The 22,687-nt window shown below is 46.0% G+C and overlaps 1 protein-coding gene and 1 long non-coding RNA gene across 5 annotated transcripts in view; one reads left to right on the forward strand and one right to left on the reverse strand.

The window, feature by feature from the left end:
* Window positions 1-22,687, reverse strand: part of osbpl10b (oxysterol binding protein-like 10b) — a 347,280-nt gene that overhangs the window by 27,468 nt on the left and 297,125 nt on the right. For both annotated transcript variants that reach the window (XM_070880587.1, XM_070880585.1), the window contains one exon: window positions 12,718-12,904. In XM_070880587.1, coding sequence (XP_070736688.1) covers window positions 12,718-12,904 — 187 coding nt within the window. The remainder of the gene's footprint in view (window positions 1-12,717; window positions 12,905-22,687) is intronic.
* Window positions 20,850-22,687, forward strand: part of LOC139264320 (uncharacterized) — a 37,691-nt gene continuing 35,853 nt past the window's right edge. For 2 of the 3 annotated variants that reach the window (XR_011593317.1, XR_011593319.1), the window contains exon 1: window positions 20,877-20,939. This is a non-coding gene — a long non-coding RNA (uncharacterized lncRNA). Of the gene's footprint in view, window positions 20,940-22,687 lie in introns of all 3 variants that reach the window. The other variant, XR_011593318.1, reaches the window with a different exon arrangement.

Genomic DNA, 22,687 nt, shown 5'->3' on the forward strand with positions numbered 1-22,687 from the left:
TCTTGAATGCATTCCATTAACTCTTCCTCCGCACTATTTCTGCAAATTTGGTTTGCCCAGTCTATATGAAAGTTAAAGTCACCCATAATTACTGTAGGGGACCTACAGACTACTCCCACTAGTTTTTTCTGTCCCTTGTTGTTTCTTAGCTCCACTCAAACTGATTCTACATTTTGTTTTTCCGGGCCAAGATCCTTTCTCTTTGCTCTGTTCAACCCCCAAACGAAGCTCGCGGCTGGCTGCTTGGAGACAAGGGATAGTCGCTATCTACATAGTTCATGACTCTCCTCCGCAACCCCACCACTCCTGCCCAGCACTTGTACAATGAGAGCCATGCCGCCACCAGGAACATCATTGAGCAGACCATCGGAGTGCTGAAGCACTCGGGAGGAGTCCTCTAGTAATCGCCTGAGTGGGTACCCCTATTCGTCATCGTCTGCTGCATGCTGCACAACCTGGCCATCAGGAGGGCACAGCCATTGCCACCAGGCATAGCTGCACCACTTCAGGAGGAGGAATAGGAAGAGGAGCAATAGCAGGAGGACAACGAAGAGCAGGAGCAGCAACAGCCACGACGGAGGAGGCAGTGACTCCATCATGATCCTGCAAGGGAGCTCCGTGACCGTCTCATCAGAGCTCGTTTCCATCCCATTTCCCGGTTCCTGTGGACATCCCAATCACCACATCAATTTGCCCTTCCATACCAAAGCCCCAAGATTGAAATGAGAAACAACAGCAAACATTAAACATTCCAATCAACATTTATCACACAACAATAAAATGTATAACTGTGTATTTATTCATCACCCTTGTGCATTTCCTTTTGACCCTTTTTCATTGACCTATTCTAATGTGTGTCCCCTGTGCTGCAGCATGGCATGGAAGGCTGCTGTGTATCAGGGCCAGAGATTACAGATGGCCTTGTAAGATGCCCTCGACTAGCTCTGGGCCTAGAAGGCCCAGCTGCAGACTGCACCACCTCAGGCTGGGCGGCAGCATTCTGGGCTATAGGCAGCAACAAGTGTAATGGCGGAGTGACACTGGTAGGCTCAGGAATGCTGTCATACTGAGAGAACAGAGCAGGTTCCTGATCCACCGACCCAGTGCCACTCCCGGGGCAGCACCTCACCATCCCCACCAATCTACTGGAGCACAGATTGCTGGGCTGCTGCAACACCGTGTGATTCCCGGTCGACTGTGGTGGACCCAGCGGCGATAGCAGCAGTCAGAGCTTATGCGACATGCAGCTGAGACTGCATGACAGCACCAAGACATTGCGTGGCATCAAGCTGAGACTGCATGAGAGCAGTCTGAGCTTCCATGCGAGCAACTGTTGATTCTATTGCAGCACGAAGATGTTGTGTTACTTCCGCCTGTGCTGCAGTAGAAGCTGCCACATCGCCCATGACACATGTCATGAGGTCTGGATCCGCATGGTCTCTCTGGGAGCACACTAGTAATGATAAGCTCCATGGTGTGCGCAGAGCTGTGTACAATGTGGGAGGCGGACTCCTCCATGCTTCTTACCACTTCCAACAGGCTCTCGGGCACCCTTGTCATTGGACCTATCTGAGCATTGGAGACATTGGTGGGGACAGTGGAGAGAAGGAGGGATGCACTGTGGATGAGAGAAGCAGTATCGCAGTGCTTGGCTCCTCCTCCTCCTCCTCTCCCTCTTCTTCTCCTTTGTGATTCAGTTGGGGGGGGGGGCTGAGGCACAGGCTGCTCATCTGCATGGTTATCTGAAAGCATAAATGGCACAAGACTCGTATTAAGGTGAGGGCAGGGGGGCAGGAATGGAGCAAAGGCAGACAGAATGAGGAAATGGAAAGTGATAAGTCTTTCTGATTTAACAAGGAAGTGGGATGAGAAGAGGGGATAAAGACACCATTGTTACCCCAGCGGGCTCGACATCTCCACCGGTCACAGCACCCGCCACCCGCGGGCCAATGAGCCGCAACACTCGCTCCTCCAGGTCAGTAAGCTGGCGCAGTTCAGCTTCCTCTCCTCCAATCTGTTGCTGCTCCATTCTGTTGTGTGCCATTTTGGGCTGCAAAAGAAAGGAACCTGTGTAAAGGTCCAGTTATGTATGTGGAAGATATGCCTGCTATGGTTAAATAGCTGTAAATGTAGGCAAGGTGTGAAATGAGGCTGTGACGGTGATTGGCACAGATGGTTGGTGGTTGCCTGCTGGGTTAAGTGCTGGTTTGCAGAGTGTGCACAGACAGAGGCTCGGAGGCTGGTATGTAAGAATTGTGCAAACATGTACTCATCTTGTCCACCCGACTGAGGTCATTGAATTTTTTGCGGCACTGTGTTAGGCTTCTGTCAACCATGGTGCTGGCCAACATCTCCGCGGCCACCTCTGCCCACATGGCCCTAAAAACTTGTGGAGTTGGCCTTCTCCCAAATGGAGGAAACAGTGCATCCCTCCTTCTCTCCATTGCCCCCACCAATGTCTCCAATGCCAGGTCATTGAAATGAGTGGCCCTTCTATGAGGTATTGGAGCAGCCATCGCAGACCTTCCTTGCAGCTCTCAGTCTACTCCAGCAATGATGAAAATGACCAGGTGCTGCTGAAATGACATCCCCTTTAAGAACTGGATTGAGCAGCAAACTGATTATCACTGAATGAAAGTCAGCTGAAATTGGGTGCATCTCTGGTAATAGCACCCCATTAGGGCCTCAGATACCGCCTCCCTTAATTTCTGAGGGAAAAGTGCTTCCCATCTTGCCAGGCGCTAAATGTTCAAACACTCAAACTTTAACACCCCAAACACGGCGCTACCCAATTTCGCCCCCAATGTGTTTATCTGAAATTCCTTTCCTGCTACCTTAGTGGAGGTGTTAGCTAATTTATTTAATACAGATTAATGCTTTAGCTAAATCAGGAAAGATACAATTTGACTAACATGTGAAGTATTCGTACACTAGTATCCAATGACACCATTTCAAGGCCCCAGTTGTTTACACTGTTTGAAAACAGATCAATTTGTAAATACAGAAAGACCAGGTTGCAATGGAAAGTGGAATGATGGCAATGGTCTATCTCAGTGCTTCTCAAAGAAAGGAGGGCTATCATTAACCAATAAATCAATTTTTCTTTAGATTTCAGAAATTAAGAGACAAATAAAATGGAGTGCCTTGGTGAAGGGAAAATATTTTGAGTTGAGTGAAGAGAACATGTAGGGATTTGGCACAGAGGTAGGTGATTTGTGACAGTATAAAATAAATTAAAAAAAATATACAGCCAAACTGTGCTTTTATTATATCCAATGTGATGGGAAATGAGATACCCGAGTACCTCTTTAAAGGGTACAATTTTCATGATGCGAGAAACAACACAGGAACACTTCACATCTAAAATATCACCCATGGACATCAAATATATTTTATATATTACCCATAGTCTGTGGCATTCATACTAAGCCTTCAAGATAGGGCTTTGGGCTTAAGTAAAGAAGTGATTCTTAAATTTTTTCATTAATATATTGGGCCGGATTTTGCGATAAGAATAATGGTGAGGTTAACAGCACTCACTGTTATAATGGGATAAATTGGACAGCAACTTCTGGAGTTTGCACATGTGCAGTTAAACGCGCAAATTGGAAGATAATTACTGTTAAACAACCTCTTTGGCCCTGAAAATTTAATTTTACAAATGTGGAGTCTCTTCCTCAGAAGAAAATTAGTGTTGAGATTTAAGAAAAATCTTATTTTTTCTTTTTCTTTCTCTCCCTTTTATCTCTCTCCCTTAATCCCATTTGTATTTCCCAATCTTTATTTTGCTATCTGTACTCATTTAAATCTAATTTAAATGTCCTGCATTATACTTCCTGGATTAGACGCTGCATGTCTCAATGAGGGTTCTTCAATCTGTTTGGTTGAAGAACCTTGCTGTTTCTTTCGCAGCTCACCACAGAGCCGTTGTAGAGGGCACTGCACTGAAACAGACGCCAGGTTAGAGCAAGTCTGCGCTCTAAAGCCCGTAAAATCTTCGTGGGCAGCTGTCATCGAGGTGAACGGCAAGTGCCATTCCTTTGCCGCTGACCTCAAAATCGGGGCCATTAAAAGCAATGTGGATTAAATGCTGCTGTTTATATTCTGGTTTCAGTTGAATGTGGTGGCGAGCTTTCCTATTTATGGAAAAAAAAAATAATTCTTTACATTTCTCCAATCAACTTGCTGCAAAGTTGTGACTGAAGTGGCTGAGTGTGTGGATGATGTCCTGGGTTCACGCTTCCTGGTATTTAGTGGGACTTTAGATACCACAGAAATGGTTGTGGGTAGAGCTGGCTCAGCTGTCATCAATTGTGCATGGGGCTGGGAGCTATGTAAGGTCAAAAATACAACTTCGTACATGGAAGAAGGGAACATAACACAACAAAACAAACAAATTTAATCAACAAGTGCAAAGAGGGAAGTGAACAGAACTGATAAAACTGGCAATGAAGTGTTTTGGAATTCTTCCAAGTAAACTCCATGATTTTGCATTTTTGTGCAAACAGCTTTGTTGAAAGATGTACTTCAATGTCAGCTTTTGGATTATTTTGGTTTTTTTATCAGTTGCACATTAAATGTGTTGTGGGGGTACAACCTGTTTTGCCTCCTGATAAGACTGCCTCTTACTTTTACTAATAAAAGACTACGGTTGTAAGAAGCCTGTGTTTTCAAGTATTTTAGTGCCTGTGGGTTATGGAACCAGAGGGAATGAGTACTGAGAAAACATGACTTGGAATCGGAATTGGTAATGAAACTGTGAACCTGAGGGGTGAGCAATTATAAGGTTTTGTTTAAAGCCCTGTTTAAAAAGGTTCATCCACATATCTCGAGAATTCTACCTGTAGAGATTTATCTATTTAAATCTGGTCTTTGTTGGAATTGTCTTTTGCAAACATATAAACAAATAAACCCAAAATCCAAACCATGAGTAGGAATGTGCTGTGACTGGATGCTGGAACGGTTGCAGAGATCCAAGCCAGTTGTCTCTTTTGGGACAGCTCATCTCTCTCATTTGATCTTTTTAGTTTTGAGGTGAAGTAATATACATATATCATTGCATGCATACTTAAGTCAGTGTGAAATGAATTTCAGACTAAAAAGAAAGACTTGCACTTATATAACGCCTTTCACGACCACAGGACATCTCAATGCATTTTACAGTCAATTAAGTATTTTTGAAGTATAGTCACTGTTGTAATGTAGCATACAGCATGGTCCCCCAAACAGCAATGTGAAAATGGATAGATAATGGGGCAGAAATTCCTCTCCAGGACTTCCCGCGGGCAAAGCACTAAATAATAGACATAAATAATAATAGCGCCCGCTCGAGATCCCGGTCCAGAGGCCTCTCGTGACTGCGCGTTGTGGCGTGTTCACGTCGGGATGTCCGCAGGAGTCACGTGGGCCTGGACACCCAATCACAGGTAAGTATTTTCTCATTCATAGTAATAGGAGATTCGTTACGAATCTTCTATTACTATGAATGAGAAAAACCCCAAAACGCACAAACACTACATAAAACATTTAAAAAACACCTCACACAATACACTAATAGAAATTAAAGCTGTTATACATGTTTTTTAAAGAAAAAAAAATTGCCGATTTAAAAAAAAAGTTAGGGTTAGAGTTTAAAATAACATTACCTGAGTGGGCAAGGTTTTAACATACGTTTTTTAAAATTAGATTTTAATCATGCTTTTTATAGATTTTTAAACTCTTATGCCTGTAAAAGTAGGCTATGCGCCTGCTTCTATCAGGCGCAAGAGTTTTGAGGATATTTGGCAGGCAAAATATGCGTAAATCCCACAATCTTGCCCGTACAAACGTCCTCACTCCGGAGGTGTCTACGATCTGTCAAGCTCCAGCTTGGCAGATTGGAAAAGCCGGTTTTCAGTGCATGCGCATTGCGCAATGAAAACCGGCTTTTCCGATGCCTTCGCAGGTCCATAGAAACTTCTTACGGGCCCGCGACATTGGAATTTCTATCCCAATCTGTTTTAGTGGTGTTAATTTTAGGGATAAATATTTCGCCAGGACACCAGGGAGAACTCCCCTGTTCTTCAAAATAGTGCCATGAGATCTTTTACGTCCATCTGTGAGGGCAGATGGGGCCTCGGTTTAATGTCTCATCCAAAATACATCACCTCCGACAGTGCTGCACTGGAGTGTCAGCCTAGATTATGTACTCAAGTCTCTGGAGCAGGACATGAACCCACAGCCTTCTGCCTCAGAGGCGAGAGAGCTATCATTGAGCCACAACTGACTACTTCTAGGTTCTCTCAAATCATCATCATCATAAGAACATAAGAAATAGGAGCAGGAGTAGGCCATTCCGCCCCTCGCCCCTCGCCCCTCCGCCATTTAATACGATCATGGCTGATCTGATCATGGACTCAAGTCCACTTCCCTGCCCGCTCCCCATAACCCCCTATTCCCTTATTTGACAAGGTGCCACATGGGGAACAAAGAAATGGCAGACCAACTGAACAAGTACTTTGGTTCGATATTCACTAAGGAGGACACAAACAACCTGCCGGATAAAAGGGGTCAGAGGGTCTAGTAAGAAGGAGGAACTGAGGGAAATCCTTATTAGTCGGGAAATTGTGTTGGGGAAATTGATGGGATTGAAGGCCGATAAATCCCAGGGCCTGATGGACTGCATCCCAGAGTACTTAAGGAGGTGGCCTTGGAAATAGCGGATGCATCGACAGTCATTTTCTAACATTCCATAGACTCTGGATCAGTTTCTATGAAGTAGAGGGTAGCCAATGTAACCCCACTTTTTAAAAAAGGAGGGAGAGAGAAAACAGGGAATTATAGACCGGTCAGCCTGACATCGGTAGTGGGTAAAATGATGGAATCAATTATTAAGGATGTCATAGCAGCGCATTTGGAAAGAGGTGACATGATAGGTCCAAGTCAGCATGGATTTGTGAAAGAGAAATCATGCTTGACAAATCTTCTGGAATTTTGAGAGGATGGTTCCAGTAGAGTGGACAAGGGAGAACCAGTTGATGTGGTGTATTTGGACTTTCAGAAGGCTTTCGACAAGGTCCCACACAAGAGATTAATGTGCAAAGTTAAAGCACATGGGATTGTGTGCTGACGTGGATTGAGAACTGGTTGGTAGACAGGAAGCAAAGAGTAGGAGTAAATGGGTACTTTTCAGAATGGCGGGGGCAGTGACTAGTGGGGTACCGCAAGGTTCTGTGCTGGGGCCCCAGCTGTTTACATTGTACATTAATGATTTAGACAAGAGGATTAAATGTAGTATCTCCAAATTTGCAGATGACACTAAATTGGGTGGCAGTGTGAGCTGCGAGGAGGATGCTATGAGGCTGCAGAGTGACTTGGATAGGTTAGGTGAGTGGGCAAATGCATGGCAGATGAAGTATAATGTGGATAAATGTGAGGTTATCCACTTTGGTGATAAAAACAGAGAGACAGACTATTATCTGAATGGTGACAGATTAGGAAAAGGGGAGGTGCAACGAGACCTGGGTGTCATGGTACATCAGTCATTGAAGGTTGGCATGCAGGTACAGCAGGCAGTTAAGAAAGCAAATGGCATGTTGGCCTTCATAGCGAGGGGATTTGAATACAGGGGCAGGGAGGTGTTACTACAGTTGTACAGGGCCTTAGTGAGGCCACACCTGGATTATTGTGTACAGTTTGGTCTCCGAACTTGAGGAAGGACATTCTTGCTATTAAGGGAGTGCAGCGAAGGTTCACCAGACTGATTCCCGGGATGGCGGGACTGACATATCAAGAAAGACTGGATCAACTGGGCTTGTATTCACTGGAGTTCAGAAGAATGAGAGGGGATCTCATAGAAACATTTAAAATTCTGATGGGTTTAGACAGGTTAGATGCAGGAAGAATGTTCCCAATGTTGGGGAAGACCAGAACCAGGGGTCAGGGTTTAGGACTGAGATGAGGAGAAACTTCTTCACCCAGAGAGTGGTGAACCTGTGGAATTCTCTACCACAGAACGTTGTTGTGGCCAATTCACTAAATATATTCAAAAAGAAGTTAGATGTAGTCCTTACTACTAGGGGGATCAAGGGGTATGGCGAGAAAGCAGGAATGGGGTACTGAAGTTGCATGTTCAGCCATGAACTCATTGAATGGCAGTGCAGGCTCGAAGGGCCGAATGGCCTACTCCTGCACCTATTTTCTATGGGGCCAAGTTTCGGCCTGAGTTGCTCCTGTTTTTTTTGGAGCAACTGGTTTAGAATGGAGTATCTTAGAAATTGCAATTCTTGGCATTTAGTTTGCTCCAGTTCTAGTCAGTTAGAACAGTTTCAGTTTGAAACAGATTTTTTTTTCAAAAGGGGGCGTGTCTGGCCGCTTACGCCCGTTTTGAAAGTTTAGGCAGTGAAAACATACTCCAAACTAACTTAGAATGGAGTAAGTGTAGATTTTTGTATGCTCAGAAAATCAGGCGTAGGTTACAAATCAGGCATAGGGAAAGAGGGGGGGGGTTTAAAGGGAAGTTTACAAACATTAAACATTTCAGTTTTACAAATAAAGAGCCATCATCAATAATAAATGATAAATACATCAATAAATTAACCAATAAACCAATCAAAAAGAATTTATAAAAAATTTAAAAAATTAAAAAATCAATAAATAAAACATTTTCTACTTACCGACTGCAGCACCGGGAGTCCTCCAACAGCGTGCTGGGACGGCCCCCCCAGTGTGTGTCTGTCAGTGTCTCTATCTCTCTGTCTGTCTGTGTGTATGTGTGTCTCTCACACTCTCTGTCAGTGTCTGTGTTTCTGACAGCGAGGGTGGGGGGGGGGGGAGGGGGAAGAGGGGGAGGAAGGAGGAGGGAGGTAGAGAGTGGTAGGGGGTGGGGGTTGGGGTGGGGGTAAGAGGGGAGGGGGGGAGGAGGAGGAGGGGAGGGGGGAAGGGGGAGAAGGGGGGGAGGAGGAGAGGAGAGGGGAGAGGGGAGGGGAGGGGAGGAGAGGGGGGGGAGGGTGGGAGAGGGGAGGGGGAGGGGAGGGGAGGGGGGGACGGGAGGGGGAGAATGGGAGGGAGGAGAGGAGAGGGGAGAGAGAGAGAGAAGGAGGCTGAACGGCCGGGCCAAAAACTTTGGGCTGGATTTACAGGTAGGTGGCGTCGGGTCTTGGGTCCCGGCAGCAGGGGGGTGGGGGGGGTCGCGGAGATCGCGGGCGGGGGGCGGAGATTGCGGGAGGGGGATCGCGGGGGTAGGGAGGGAGGGCGGAGGTCGGGGGGGGGGAGGGAGGGAGGAGAGTCGCGGAGGTCGGGGGGAGAGAGTCGCGGAGGTCGGGGGTGGGGGGAAAGAGAGTCGCGGAGGTCGGGGGGGGGGGAAGAGAGGGTCGGGGAGAGTCGCGGAGGTTGGGTCGGGTCACCGGGGGGGGGGGGGGGGGGCGGGGTGAGCGGACGTCGGGGTGGGGAGAGCGGGAGTCAAGTTGGGTGGGGCTAGGGGCTGCGTGCTTCGGGCCCCTCCCACAGTTTTGGGCGCCTGGAGCTACTGCACATGCGCGCCCACCATAGCGCGCATGTGCAGAGGTCCCGGCACTGTTTTCAGCGCAGGGACCTGGCTCCGCTCCCCCACAGCTCATGCTGCGCTGCGCCCAGCTTCAGAGGGTCTGCAGGGAGCCGGAGAATAGGTGGGTTTTTTTAGGCGCACTTTGTGGCGCGAAAAATGGGCGTCCAGGTCCGGGCTGCACCATTTTAGGCGCGGCCCGAAACTTGGGCCCTATGTTTCTATGAAAGGTTACTGCACAAGATAAAAGTTCACGGGGTTGGGGATAATATAGTAGCATGGATAAAGGATTGGCTAACTAACCGAAAACAGAGAGTCGGGATAAATAGTTCATTCTCTGGTTGGCAACCAGTAACTAGTGGGGTGCCGCAGGGGTCAGTGCTGGGACCCCAATTATTTACAATCTATATTAACGACTTGGAAGAAGGGACTGAGTGTAACATAGCCAAGTTTGCTGACGATACAAAGATGGGAGGAAAAGCAACGTGTGAGGAGAAGATGAAAAATCTGCAAAAGGACATCGACAGGCTAAGTGAGTGGGCAAAAATTTGGCAGATGGAGTATAATGTTGGAAAGTGTGAGGTCATGCACTTTGGCAGAAAAAAAATCAAAGAGCAAGTTATTATTTAAATGGAGAAAGATTGCAAAGTGCTGCAGTTAAGCGAGACCTGGGGGTACTTGTGCATGAAACGCAAAAGAATAGTATGCAGGTACAGCAAGTGATTAGGAAGGCCAATGGTATCTTGGCCTTTATTTCAAAGGGGATGGAGTACAAATGCAGGGAAGTCTTGCTACAGCTATATAAGGTATTCGTGAGGCCACACCTGGAATGCTGCATGCAGTTTTGGCTTCCATATTTACGAAAGGATATACTTGCTTTGGAGGCAGTTCAGAGAAGGTTCACTAGGTTGATTCCGGGGATGAAGGGGTTGACTTATGAGGAAAGGTTGAGTAGGTTGAGCCTCTACTCAGTGGCATTCAGAAGAATGAGAGATGATCTTATCGAAACGTTTAAGATTATGAGGGGGCTTGACAAGGTGGATGCAGAGAGGATGTTTCCACTGATGGGGGAGACTAGAACTAGAGGGCATGATCTTAGAATAAGGGGCCGCCCATTTAAAACAGAGATGAGGAGAAATTTCTTCTCTCAGACGGTTGTAAATCTGTGGAAATCGCTGCCTCAGAGAGCTGTGGAAGCTGGGACATTGAATAAATTTAAGACAGAAATAGACAGTTTCTTAAATGATAAGGGGATAAGGGGTTATGGGGAGCGGGTGGAGAAGTGGAGCCGAATCCATGATCAGATCAGCCATGATCTTATTGAATGGCGGAGCAGGCTTGAGGGGTCGTATGGCCTACTCCTGTTCCTATTTCTTATGTTCTTATTGGTTTCGATACGATCACCTCTCATTCTTCTGAATTCCAATGAGTAGAGGCCTAACCTACTCAACCTTTCCTCATGTCAACCCCCTCATCTCCGGAATCAACCTAGTGAACCTTCTCTGAACTGCCTCCAAAGCAAGTATATCCTTTCGTAAATATGGAAACCAAAACTGTACGCAGTATTCTAGGTGTGGCCTCACCAATACCCTGTATAACTGTAGCAAGACTTCCCTGCTTGTATACTCCATCCCCTTTGGATAGGCAGTCCCTCGAAATCGAGGAAGACTTGTTTCCACTCTAAAAGTGAGTTCTCAGGTGACTGTATAGTCCAATAAGGGAATTACAGTCTCTGTCACAGGTGGGACAGACAGTCGTTGAAGGAAAGGGTGGGTGGGGAGTTTGGTTTGCTGCACACTCCTTCCGCTTGTTTTCTGTATGTTCTCAGCGGTGATTCTCAAATCACCACTGCTTGACAGGCTTACCAGTACCTGCATCTATTGGTAGGGGGAACAAGAGGCTACAAAATTTGCTAGGTGGAGCCCAGCTAAAAAAAGTCTGTGAAACATTGGTTTATCCTTCATGTGATCTGTATTCAGACATCGGAGCTAAGAATTCAGACAGGGCTGCTATTGTGAACTATTTGCTAATTAAGGAGTGGATAGTGGAATAGAGAGCATGGTTTGTGAGCTCAGGGGCATAGTGTGAAAAGTACACAGATGATACATGGTTGGTATTAGACTCAGTAAAAGAGAGAGCTCAACTCAAAGCACATTTTGAGAACTGACAGTGGGCAAAGTGATGGGGACCGGGTGGCTAGTAAGCAAATGTAAAAAAGCAGTGGACTAACACACAAGATAACAGTACTAAAAAGATTTTAGGCACTGGATAACACTAGGGATGTTACTTGGAATAAGATGGGAAAATTGAGGGAAAGTCAGAGCAGTTTAGTGGTATGAGATTAAAAAGATGTGAGGGAAAGGGAGGCTGCAGTTTTAGGAGATCAACAGTAACTCGAGCAAATACCAAACAATTGTTTCCTAAATATTGGCGTAATTCATTTGTTTTTCTTCAAATGTAATTGTTTGTTAAAGATCGCTCTGAACTAGCCAAACAATTTATTTTGTCCCGTCCCCCTGCACCCCCCTCCCACCAACAGGTAATTTTACATTCCATGCCTGAGCAGCATGGTAGGTAATTTGCTCCCAAATCCACGGTTTCCCACTAGAACATTGAATCATATGATCCACATTACTTTTCCTGGGATCTTTCCACACCTTTGTACCTCAGTCGAACAACATGGCAGAGACTAGAAAGTCACACTGAATAGAGAACTGTGACCCAGCATTGTAACAGTTGGTAACACAATATAATGTCCCTCCTGCTGGTTTTTGCCAGTCTTGTAAAAAAAGATGGGGTAGATTTTGACTTTGTGCAAAACGAATCGGCAGCCCGTTTTCCTACTCTCCTGAATTTTATTTCCATTGACTTCAATGGATTCGCAATCACCCGTTTTATACTTATCGCACGAAGTCAAAATCTATCCAGTGAGGTCAAAATTGGTACATTATGACAAGTAGTTAAGAAACTGCCTATGAGGAACTGCTAAGCACCTCAATTGGGCAATTGTGGCTTAGTGATTTCAGCCGGTGTGAGAAAGCCGATGGGCCGAATGGCCTCGTTCCATGTCGTAATTTTCTATGATTCTAAAGCTGAACAAAATAAAATACCATCCACAATTTGCAAAGTCAGCTTTTTCTTCAGCCAAACACTGTTTTCACAATACTATCAATGCGTACTAAGTATTTATAAATTACCTGTGGACCTTCCCTCCATAAAAAGGTTTGGCGTGGAATGTGACAGCAGCAGAGTAACCAGACTTGGCACAGTTAATGCTGACTTTACCCCCCAGTTCTACCCAGGGGACTGTCAGTATGGAACGTGCATAGGCACAAGGCAGTGTAAAAACATACTCTTCATCATGCTCTCCAAGGAAAAGGGTACCTGGAAAAGATGGGAAAGCATTGAAAACTGTAATGATACAAAATATGGCAATGCAGAACTTATCATTGTTCAAGAGATAGTCATCTTGTGGGAAAGAAAATAAAAGGGACAAGTTATACAGATTATGCATTTTATACATCTACCTTTCTCTGTTGTTTCTGCACATTTTATGAAAAATACAGACAGAAAACACACGTGCATGTTTTATTTAAGGTGGGCTTCATTTTTAAAAATAACAGTATTAACATGGCTGTAACAAAATGTTACTAAATTGAAGAATAATTTGTTTTACATATTTCCAATGTTCTATTTGCTAGTTTTAGTGCTGGTCCTGATTCCTGTTCCTCTGGTTTCCCGACTTTGTTCTAGTTTGCTTTCGCTGGTTTAAGATGTACGGTGGCTCGAAACCATAAAACAGATGAGTTTCAGTCGCAGTTATTACCTTGTGGGTAAAATGTTGCTCTGCAGCAGGACTGATAAAGAATCTTGAGCAACATTTTTACTTGGTTCTTTTTAGTTAGAATTAGCAGTGTGTGTTCCACACCTGAAGGACACATGTTTCCCAAATGTAAACCAAAAGAGAAAAATCTGAATCCGACAAACGTAAAGTTAGTTAAGGTCAAGCCTGAATCATTAATTTATTGCTGGGAATGATGTGAAGCTACCTCTTTATAGCTGTGGTCCGTAAAACATACAATATGTTCTGCTAACATAACATTTCAAAGTGTAAAACCTTTTTTCCTCACCCATTTATGCAGCTAACAGATTTTAAGGCAAGATTATATCTCAACGATTTATCATTGTTATTACTCAGTTGATTTAGATATTCCGTAAGTGAGTACCGTGGTTCCCGTTTCTTGTTAAAACTGTTATATTTAAAGTATATTTTCCTTCAATTGCAAATTTTAGCAAAATGTTGCCACCGATCACATTGACTTTTTCATGAACATCAGCAACAGGAGAAAAGTATACCTACAAAGATGAGCATTCAGGGTAATTTGTACTCTGAGGTTATTATCAGCATTCATTATATCAGCATTTAAAAAAATGTTTTCACAACTAATCCACAAGTTAAAATTCCCAATAACAAAAAGAAAATGAAAGAACAGAGCAGCTGAGGTTGATTATAATACCGTATATACTCGTGTATCCTGCGATCTCGCGTATCATGCGACCCCTAAATTTTCGTCCCCAAAACATGATTTTACCATATATCTCATGTATCATGCGAGTCACTTTTTTGAGATCGAATACAGACCTTAACATGAAACATCGAGTGGATTCTGCTGTGAAAACTGTTCGCGAATCGAACACCGATACAGCAATCGTTCCAGCTGGCTTGACTAGCGTCGTTCAGCCACAGCCTCTACTGTGTTTGCGGGTAAAAGAAGCATGGGCTGAGATAGATGGAGCCTCTAATAATGCAGCAAACTTCAGAGGGAGTTGTGGGTGGCGGAGGTCGGGTCGCCGGGGGGGTGGGGGGGGTGAAGAGGAGGTCGGGTTGGGTCACCGGGGGGAAGCGGAGGTCGCGAGTATATACGGTATATGCCCATAGAATATTATGGAATGTAAAAAAAATATTGCCAGATTAGAGTGCACACAGAATTCGCCAATAGTCAGCAACGAAAGATATGCACTGTCATTGCACTTATTCGGGAGAGAGAAGAATTTGCTTTCACAAGCATAAATAATAATCATTAGATTTGAGTTTCCAGCCATATGCTTGTGATACTGTCGAAACGGAATCTAGGCATGCAGTGCTTTCTCTAGCATCAGGTGGATAAAACACCTAACTCTCTCTGATTGAGTCATTCTCCAGAGCATCCTTACTAGACCATACAAGAGGTTTAAAGGAGCTTATGCAGATGAATGGGCTGGGGAAGTCAATACCAGTAGTTCCAGCAAGCAGTAACAAAGGTCAAAGTCAATAGAAATTCATTTATCAAATCGGCAAAAAAGTTCCCAGGTAGTACAAGTCACTAGGCATATTTAGAAGATGCCTTGCAGTCAGAATCAGATGAATTTATAATGGGGAACAGAGAAATGGCAGACCAATTGAACAAATACTTTGAGATTCTGTCTTCACTAAGGAAGACACGAATAACCTTCCGGAAATACTAGGGGACCAAGGGTCTAGCGAGAAGGAGGAACTGAAGGAAATCCTTATTAGTCAGGAAATTGTGTTAGGGAAATTGATGGGATTGAAGGCCGATAAATCCCCAGAGCCTGATAGTCTGCATCCCAGAGTACTTAAGGAAGTGGCCCTAGAAATAGTGGATGCATTGGTGATCATTTTCTAACAGTCTATCGACTCTGGATCAGTTCCTATGGATTGAAGGGTAGCTAATGTAACACTACTTTTTAAAAAAGGGAGAGAGAAAACAGGTAATTATAGACCGGTTAGCCTGACATCGGTGGTGGGGAAAATGTTGGAATCAATTATTAAAGATGAAATAGCAGCGCATTTGGAAAGCAGTGACAGGATCGGTCCAAGTCAGCATGGATTTGTGAAAGGGAAATCATGCTTGACAGATCTTCTAGAATCTTTTGAGGATGTAACTGGTAGAGTGGACAAGGGAGAACCAGTGGATGTGGTGTATTTGGACTTTCACAAAGCTTTTGACAAGGTCCCATACAAGAGATTGTTGTGCAAAATTAAAAGTATATGGTATTGGGGGTAATGTATTGACGAGAACAGGTTGGCAGATAGGAAGCAGAGAGTTGGGATAAATGGGTCTTTTCAGAATGGCAGGCAGTGCATTAGTGGGGTGCCGCAGGGCTCAGTGCTGGGACCCCAGCTATTTACAATATACATCAATGATTTAGGTGAAGGAATTGAGTGTAATATCTCAAAGTTTGCAGATGTCACTAAGCTGGGTGGCGGTGTGAGCTGTGAGGAGGATGCTAAGAAGCTGCAGGGTGACTTGGACAGGTTAGGTGAGTGGGCAAATGCATGGCAGATGCAGTAAAATGTGGATAAATGTGAGGTTATCCACTTTGGTGGCAAAAACGTGAAGGCAGAATATTATCTGAATGGCAGCAAATTAGGAAAAGGGGAGGTGTAACGAGACCTGGGTGTCATGGAACATCAGTCATTGAAAGTTGGCATGCAGGTACAGCAGGCGGTGAAGAAGGCAAATGGCATGTTGGCCTTCATAGCTAGGGGATTTGAGTATAGAAGCAGGGAGGTCTGACTGCAGTTGTACAGGGCGCCTTGGTGAGGCCTCACCTGGAATACTGTGTTCAGTTTTAGTCTCCTAATCTGAGGAAGGACGTTCTTGCTATTGAGGGAGTGCAGCGAAGGTTCACCAGACTGATTCCCGGGATGGCAGGACTGACATATGAGGAGAGACTGGATCGACTGGGCCTGTCACTGGAGTTTAGAAGAATGAGAGGGGATCTCATAGAAACATATAAAATTCTGACGGGACTGGACAGGTTGGATGCAGGAAGCATGTTCCCGATGTTGGAGAAGTCCAGAACCAGGGGTCACAGTCTAAGGATAAGGGGTAAGCCATTTAGGACTGAGATGAGGAGAAACTTCTTCACTCAGAGAGTTGTGAACCAGTGGAATTCTCTACCGCAGAGAGTTATTGATGCCAGTTCGGCAGGTATATTCAAGGGGGAGTTAGATATGGCCTTTATGGCTAAAGGGATCAAGGGATATGGAGAGAAAGCAGGAAAGGGATACTGATGTGAATGATCAGCCATGATCTTATTGAATGGTGGTGCAGGCTCGAAGGGCCGAATGGCCTACTCCTGCATCTATTTTCTATGTTTCTATGTAAAGAAGGTGCAAACCTCTCCAACTTGCTTTCAACATTCCTGTACAAGACTTACTAGCTGTTATCAAGTCCAGGAGCGTATAACATAATATATTGCATGAAAGATTTTGAATTGACCTTGTCACATGCAATTGCTGGCTGCAATGCACATACAGCAGTAGACATATCCTCACACTGTTCCTCTGACACAGTCTTATTTAAGTCATGCTCCTGAGACTTCCTTGTAGCTCAGCAGTTCACTACACTGAATAATAAAATATTGAGAGTGGTGGTAAATTGAGAAAGTCTTCATTGTCATGTAAGGTGTGTGTGTCTGTGCATGGATCTGAGGACTGAACAACAATAAGATGAAACTTGTGGGTTTAATCATATGGTTCTGTCCAACAGCAGAACCCTCTGACCTAAGCCAGAGAGGGGGAAATAGCAGGCCCAGATAAGGACCTAAGGGAACATATATGGAAATAATAAATATCTCTCGATATGAAAGCTGTAAACTACACATTCAAATGAGACCTCATATTTAAGGCAGGTAGGGATTGGTGGATTAGATCACTGTAGTAGATGCCGAACTACACTCCTTCTTTTTGGCATTCAACCTAGGAGATATCTGCCCAATCAGCAATAAGGTGATTTGGAGGCCCTGATATTTACAGGGAGGTGGGGAGGGCGTGGGGCAGTGTCGGGAGAATCTGGTAAGACTAGGGACATGGAGGTCGTGCTGAATTTAATGTCAGTAGCTCATTATAATTTTTTTCTCCCGTTCCCCGCCTGGACGACGGCCAAATTGGCAGGCTTGTCAGCAGCTGGGCGGGAAAACGAGCAGCTGGAGGCCGCAACTGGGGAACCTTGCAGACGGTCCATGGGTAATTGGGAGGGGGTGGGAGTGAGAGGTCAGGGCTGGGGGTGAGAGAGGCCATTGCAAATGAAGGGTGTTATATATGCAGACCATAGATATACTCTCTGTGTAGTCACTGTATAGTTGCATAAGATGGAGACTTGTTTACCTGACGTACTCTCAATAAGGTTTACACTGTGCATATACATGCTGGCACCACTAGAGGGTGCAACTGGTGGAGACTGGGGTTTCCTGCCCTGGTGGCAGAGGCTGTATAAAAGGGGAGCCACCATGCGGCTGCCTCACTCTGGAGTTAGGAATAAAGGACCAAGGTCACTACAGTTTGAGTACAACACATTGCCTCATGGAGTCATTTGTAGGTACATTACAGACATAATAACTGGCGACGAGAATACGGACTTTCACGCGATTATGGCTACCTTTGGCACAGAAAGATTTCGCAGAGGATGATGATTGGGATGCCTTCATAAAAAAGCTCGAGCTATATTTCGTGGCAAACGACCTGGCAAGCAAAACGGACGCATCGACGGAGAAGCGCAAGGCTATACTGCTGACCAGTTGTGGGCCCGAGGTCTACCGCCTCGTCAGGGACTTGCTGGCACCCATGAAGGCCAAGGATAAGACATACGATGAGCTGATTGAACTAATTCACGACCAACTAAAAGCCAAAGAGAGCATCCTCATGGCCAGGCACAAATTCTACACTCATCGCAGACCTGAGGGCCAGGAGATTGCAAAATATGCTGCCAACCTCAGGAGACTTGCAGCACCGTATGATTTTGGCATGCACCTCAACGAAACATTGCGAGACATCTTCGTTATAGGAATTGGCCACGAGGGCCTCCTTCACAAGCTATTATCTGCCAACACCACAGTCAACCTGCAGGAGGCCATCAGCATCAGTCAGGCGATCATGACCTTTACCTGCAGCACCAAGCAAATTATTCATCCTGTGGACTCAAACCCGGCAAGTACTGTACATAAAATGGTGCCTTTCACAGGCAAGACTGTAGAACGTGGCTCTGCCCAGGGCAGAGAGCACAGACCTCAGGGTTCCAGAACTCAGAGTCCGCCGAGGGATGCTAATCGAGTAGCACCATGCTGACGTTGTGGAGGAAACCATAGGGTTCACCAGTGTCGGTTTGCTGAGTACATATGCAAAGCCTGTAACGGGAAGGGCCACCTCCAGCGTATGTGTAAAAGAAATACGACTCATCGTCTAGCCGAGGAGTCGGTAGATGACTTTGAATCCAGTGGGGAGTATGATGATTTGGCCAGAGAGGCAGCTCAGCCCCAAGAAGGAGTGTATACCTGCATCACCGATTTTCCTCCTGTGAAGATGGAAGTCCAGATAAACGCCGTTCCAGCCTTCATGGAAGTGGACACGGGAGTGAGCCAGTCAGTGATGAGCCAGGATGCCTTTGAGAAGCTATGGAACGGAAAACAACCCGAGCTGGTTCCAGTACAGGAAAAGTTGCGCACCTACACTAAGGAGCTGATCCCAGTCCTTGGTAGTGCGGATGTAAGTGTAATCCACAATGGCGTGGTGCACAATTTACCTCTGTGGATTGTTGCAGGTGATGGTCCAATGCTACGCGGAAGAAGGTGGATGGGGAAGATCCAGTGGAAATGGGAAGACCACTTCACTCCAGCAATCGATGCCCCCGTGCTGAGAGGCAGAGCAAAACCTCACCTTCGCTTGGGCCAGGCACCAGAGAACAGACCAGCGCAGCACCAGAAGCACAGACCGTCCATCACGACTGCGTGGCAATGATCTGACCGGAACAACCTAAAAGTACCTTCCCGGCTCCAGTGGCAGGACTCCTGGGGAGGAAGATCGAATTCACAGGCACTCTTACAGCTTTTGTGGCAGAATTGCGGGAGAGAAGGATCAACGCAGTCGATCTCGAGGACAGAGGCAAAATGGCGTCCCTGCTGCAGCGAGGTGCAGCGTGGCGTGGCAGGGTTCTCTTAAAGGAGACCTGCAACAAACTGAACTTAAAGAGACATTGTATGCATGGCAATCAATGTAACGAACATATTAAGAATGTAAAGAACAAAATGTTGTGCGAGATGTCGGGAATAGAGTGTCCCCAAAAGTAGCAAGCGAGCGAATTCGGGAGGGTAAAGGCGCTGATCCTGATGCCCTGCCCCAGGTGTCCCCTCAAGTTATAGGCCAGCGACCTCAGGAGGGTGAAGGCACTGATCCTGATATCCTGCCCCAGGTCTATCCCATGCTGCAGGCACTATTCGCCACGGACCTGGAAATGAAATGAAAACGGTGCCAATACACGCAGTCAGCCGCCGTTGCCCACCACCCGGGTGGAGACGGTGCAGCCCCCAGACCCAGTCACTACCTCGGCCATGTCTGGGAGCAAAAGGTCAGAACCAACAAGTTCCCCAAACGGGACCTGGAACAGCCAGATTCCCAACACCGTTAGAGAACAGCAAAAGATTCTGCAGCCCTCAAAGGAGGACAGGGAGGCCACACACATCTGTGGCTCTGCCCACCACTAGGCAACGGCAAAGGCCCTGAGTCCTGAAAAGGTGAGTGAACCAAGCCCACCCCGCTAGCAGGGGGCGCAGCGCCGCCATCAGACGACTAGGACCATCCGGTTGCTCTGGAACTAGCGTCCTCGCTACTGACCATGTCTAAACCATGAATGCAATCTACCCAATCCTGGCGCACCACCGTAAAACGTAACGAATGTAAGTCACTGAACCAAGGTGTCACGATACAAACTGTAAAAAAAATGTTTTTTTTCTTCCTTTCTTTGTACTTGCATTGTGTCTGATCCTGTATGTTAATGTAACGGGCCAGCTGCATGATTTCGCTGTGGGTGGGGGGAGGGGCGTGGGGGGAAATGTAGCCATGGGCACACACATGGATCACACCCAGAACCCACTGAACCTCCACTGCATCATTGAATCATTCAAACTAGTAACCACTACTCAACGTTGTGGCAAAAGGGACTTGAGAGTTAATAGAAAGAGAGCCAAGCCAAAGCACAGCCAAGGTGCAAGGGCTATTGGCACTTAAGTCTGGGGAGAGCTAAACCAGAGCACACAGTGCAAAGGTAATTGGCACAAAGGACTTGGGGGAGAGTGATGTTATATATGCAGACCATAGATATACTCTCTGTGTAGTCACTGTATAGTTGCATAAGATGGAGACTTGTTAACCTGATGTACTATCAATAAGGTCTACACTGTGTATATACATGCTGGCACCACTAGAGGGTGCAACTGGTGGAGACCAGGGTTTCCTGCCCTGGTGGCAGGGGCTGTATAAAAGGGGAGCCACCATGCGGCTGCCTCACTCTGGAGTTAGGAATAAAGGAGCAAGGTCACTACAGTTTGAGTACACCACATTGCCTCGTGGAGTCATTTGTAGGTACATTACAGACATAATAAAGGGAGAGAGAGATCGGGGCTTTTGGGCGGGCAGGAGTGGAGGCGATCGCGGCAGGGGAGAACTAGAGGTTGCAATTGGCAGGGGCAAACCATAGGTTTCATTAAGGAGCCAGGGGAGCACTCCTGCTCCTCCTGGTCCACAACGAGTGCTGTAAAAGACACTTACCTTCATGAGCCGCCAGCTCCTGCCTCCCATTTACTGCCAGGCCTTTCCAGTCCTGGGAAACACGTGTGACAACTGTTAAATTTAAATCAGGTTCCCAATTGCACTGTGGGAGCCTGATTTTAATATGTTAATGAAGTTCCCCACCTCTCTGCAGTAGGACACTCGCATGTCACATAAAATCAAAGTGTGATATCACAGGGAAGCAGGTAAGCGATTGGTTGGTGAGTATTTCGCTCTTTTTTAAAAACTTGGACGCTGGTTTAAATTAAGAGCAGTGGTACAGAATTAAAACTACAGGTATATACATAGATAATTGAAATTTCAAAACTTGAAAACCTAATTAATTAAATAAAATTCGTTAGTGATGGCAGGGCAGGCGATGTGTTGCAGCATGTGGGAGCTGGTGGACACCAGTCTGATCCATGGTGACCACATCTGCAGTAATTGTTGGCGGCTCGAGGAACTTCGGCTCAGAGTTGATGAGCTGGAGTCTGAGCTGCAGACACTGCAATACATCAGGGGGGGGGGCACTGTGTTCCAGGAGGCAGTCGCACCCCTTAGGTTAAATAATTAAAATTTGATCCATGGTAAGGGACAGGAGGGTGTAACTATAAGTGAGGCAGGTATGGAGATCCATTGTAGCATTGGAGGAGCCTCAGCCTTTGCACTTGTCCAATAGGTACGAGGTTCTTAATCCCTGTGTGGACGAGAGCAGGGACTGCAGGGAGGATGAGCAAACTGACCAGAGCACTGTGGTACAGGGGGCCATTCAAATTGGGGGAGTAAAAAAGAAATGTGGTAGTGGTAGGGGACAGTATAGTTAGAGGGATAGATACTGTTCTCTGCAGCCAAGAGCGTAAGTCCAAAGGCTGTGTTGCCTGCCTGATGCCAGGGTTAAGGACATCTCCTCTAGGCTGGAGAGAAATTTGGAGTGGGAGGGGAAAGATTCAGTTGTCGTGGTCCACGTAGGTAGGACAAAGAAACAGGTTCTGCTGAGGGACTTTGAGCAGCTAGGGGCTAAATTAAAAAGCAGAACCACAAAGGTAATAATCTCTGGATTACTACCTGAGCCATGAGCAAATTGGCATAGGGTCAATAAGATGAGAGAGATGAATGCATGGTTCAAAGATTGGTGAGGGAGAAATGGGTTTTGATTCATGGGGCATTGGCACCAGTACTGGAATAAGAGAGAGCTGTTTCGATGTGACGGGCTTCACTTGAACCAATGTTCTGGCAAACCAAATAACTAGGGCCATAGATAGGGCTTTAAAGTAAATAATGGGGAGGGGGGGGGGAGTGATCAGGTGTGTGGAAATTTTAAAAGTCAAAGAGAAAGGAGAAGGCAATAGTGCAGGGTAGCAATAAGGGTAATAATAACCAGAGTGTGACTGGAAGGGACAGAGTATTGTGTTCCTAACACAGATGAGACTGCACACAGGGAGGTTATCTTTCTCCCCAAAAACTCCACTTCTGTTGCCATGAAGACGCATTTCGACCTCTTCAGCCGCAGCCCTATGCGATCCAGTCGCTGGAGGACCTCCTCAGGTTTTGTAGGTACTCAA

The sequence above is a fragment of the Pristiophorus japonicus genome, chromosome 5 (genome assembly GCF_044704955.1).
Source record: "Pristiophorus japonicus isolate sPriJap1 chromosome 5, sPriJap1.hap1, whole genome shotgun sequence".
In the NCBI taxonomy this organism is placed as follows: domain Eukaryota; kingdom Metazoa; phylum Chordata; class Chondrichthyes; family Pristiophoridae; genus Pristiophorus; species Pristiophorus japonicus.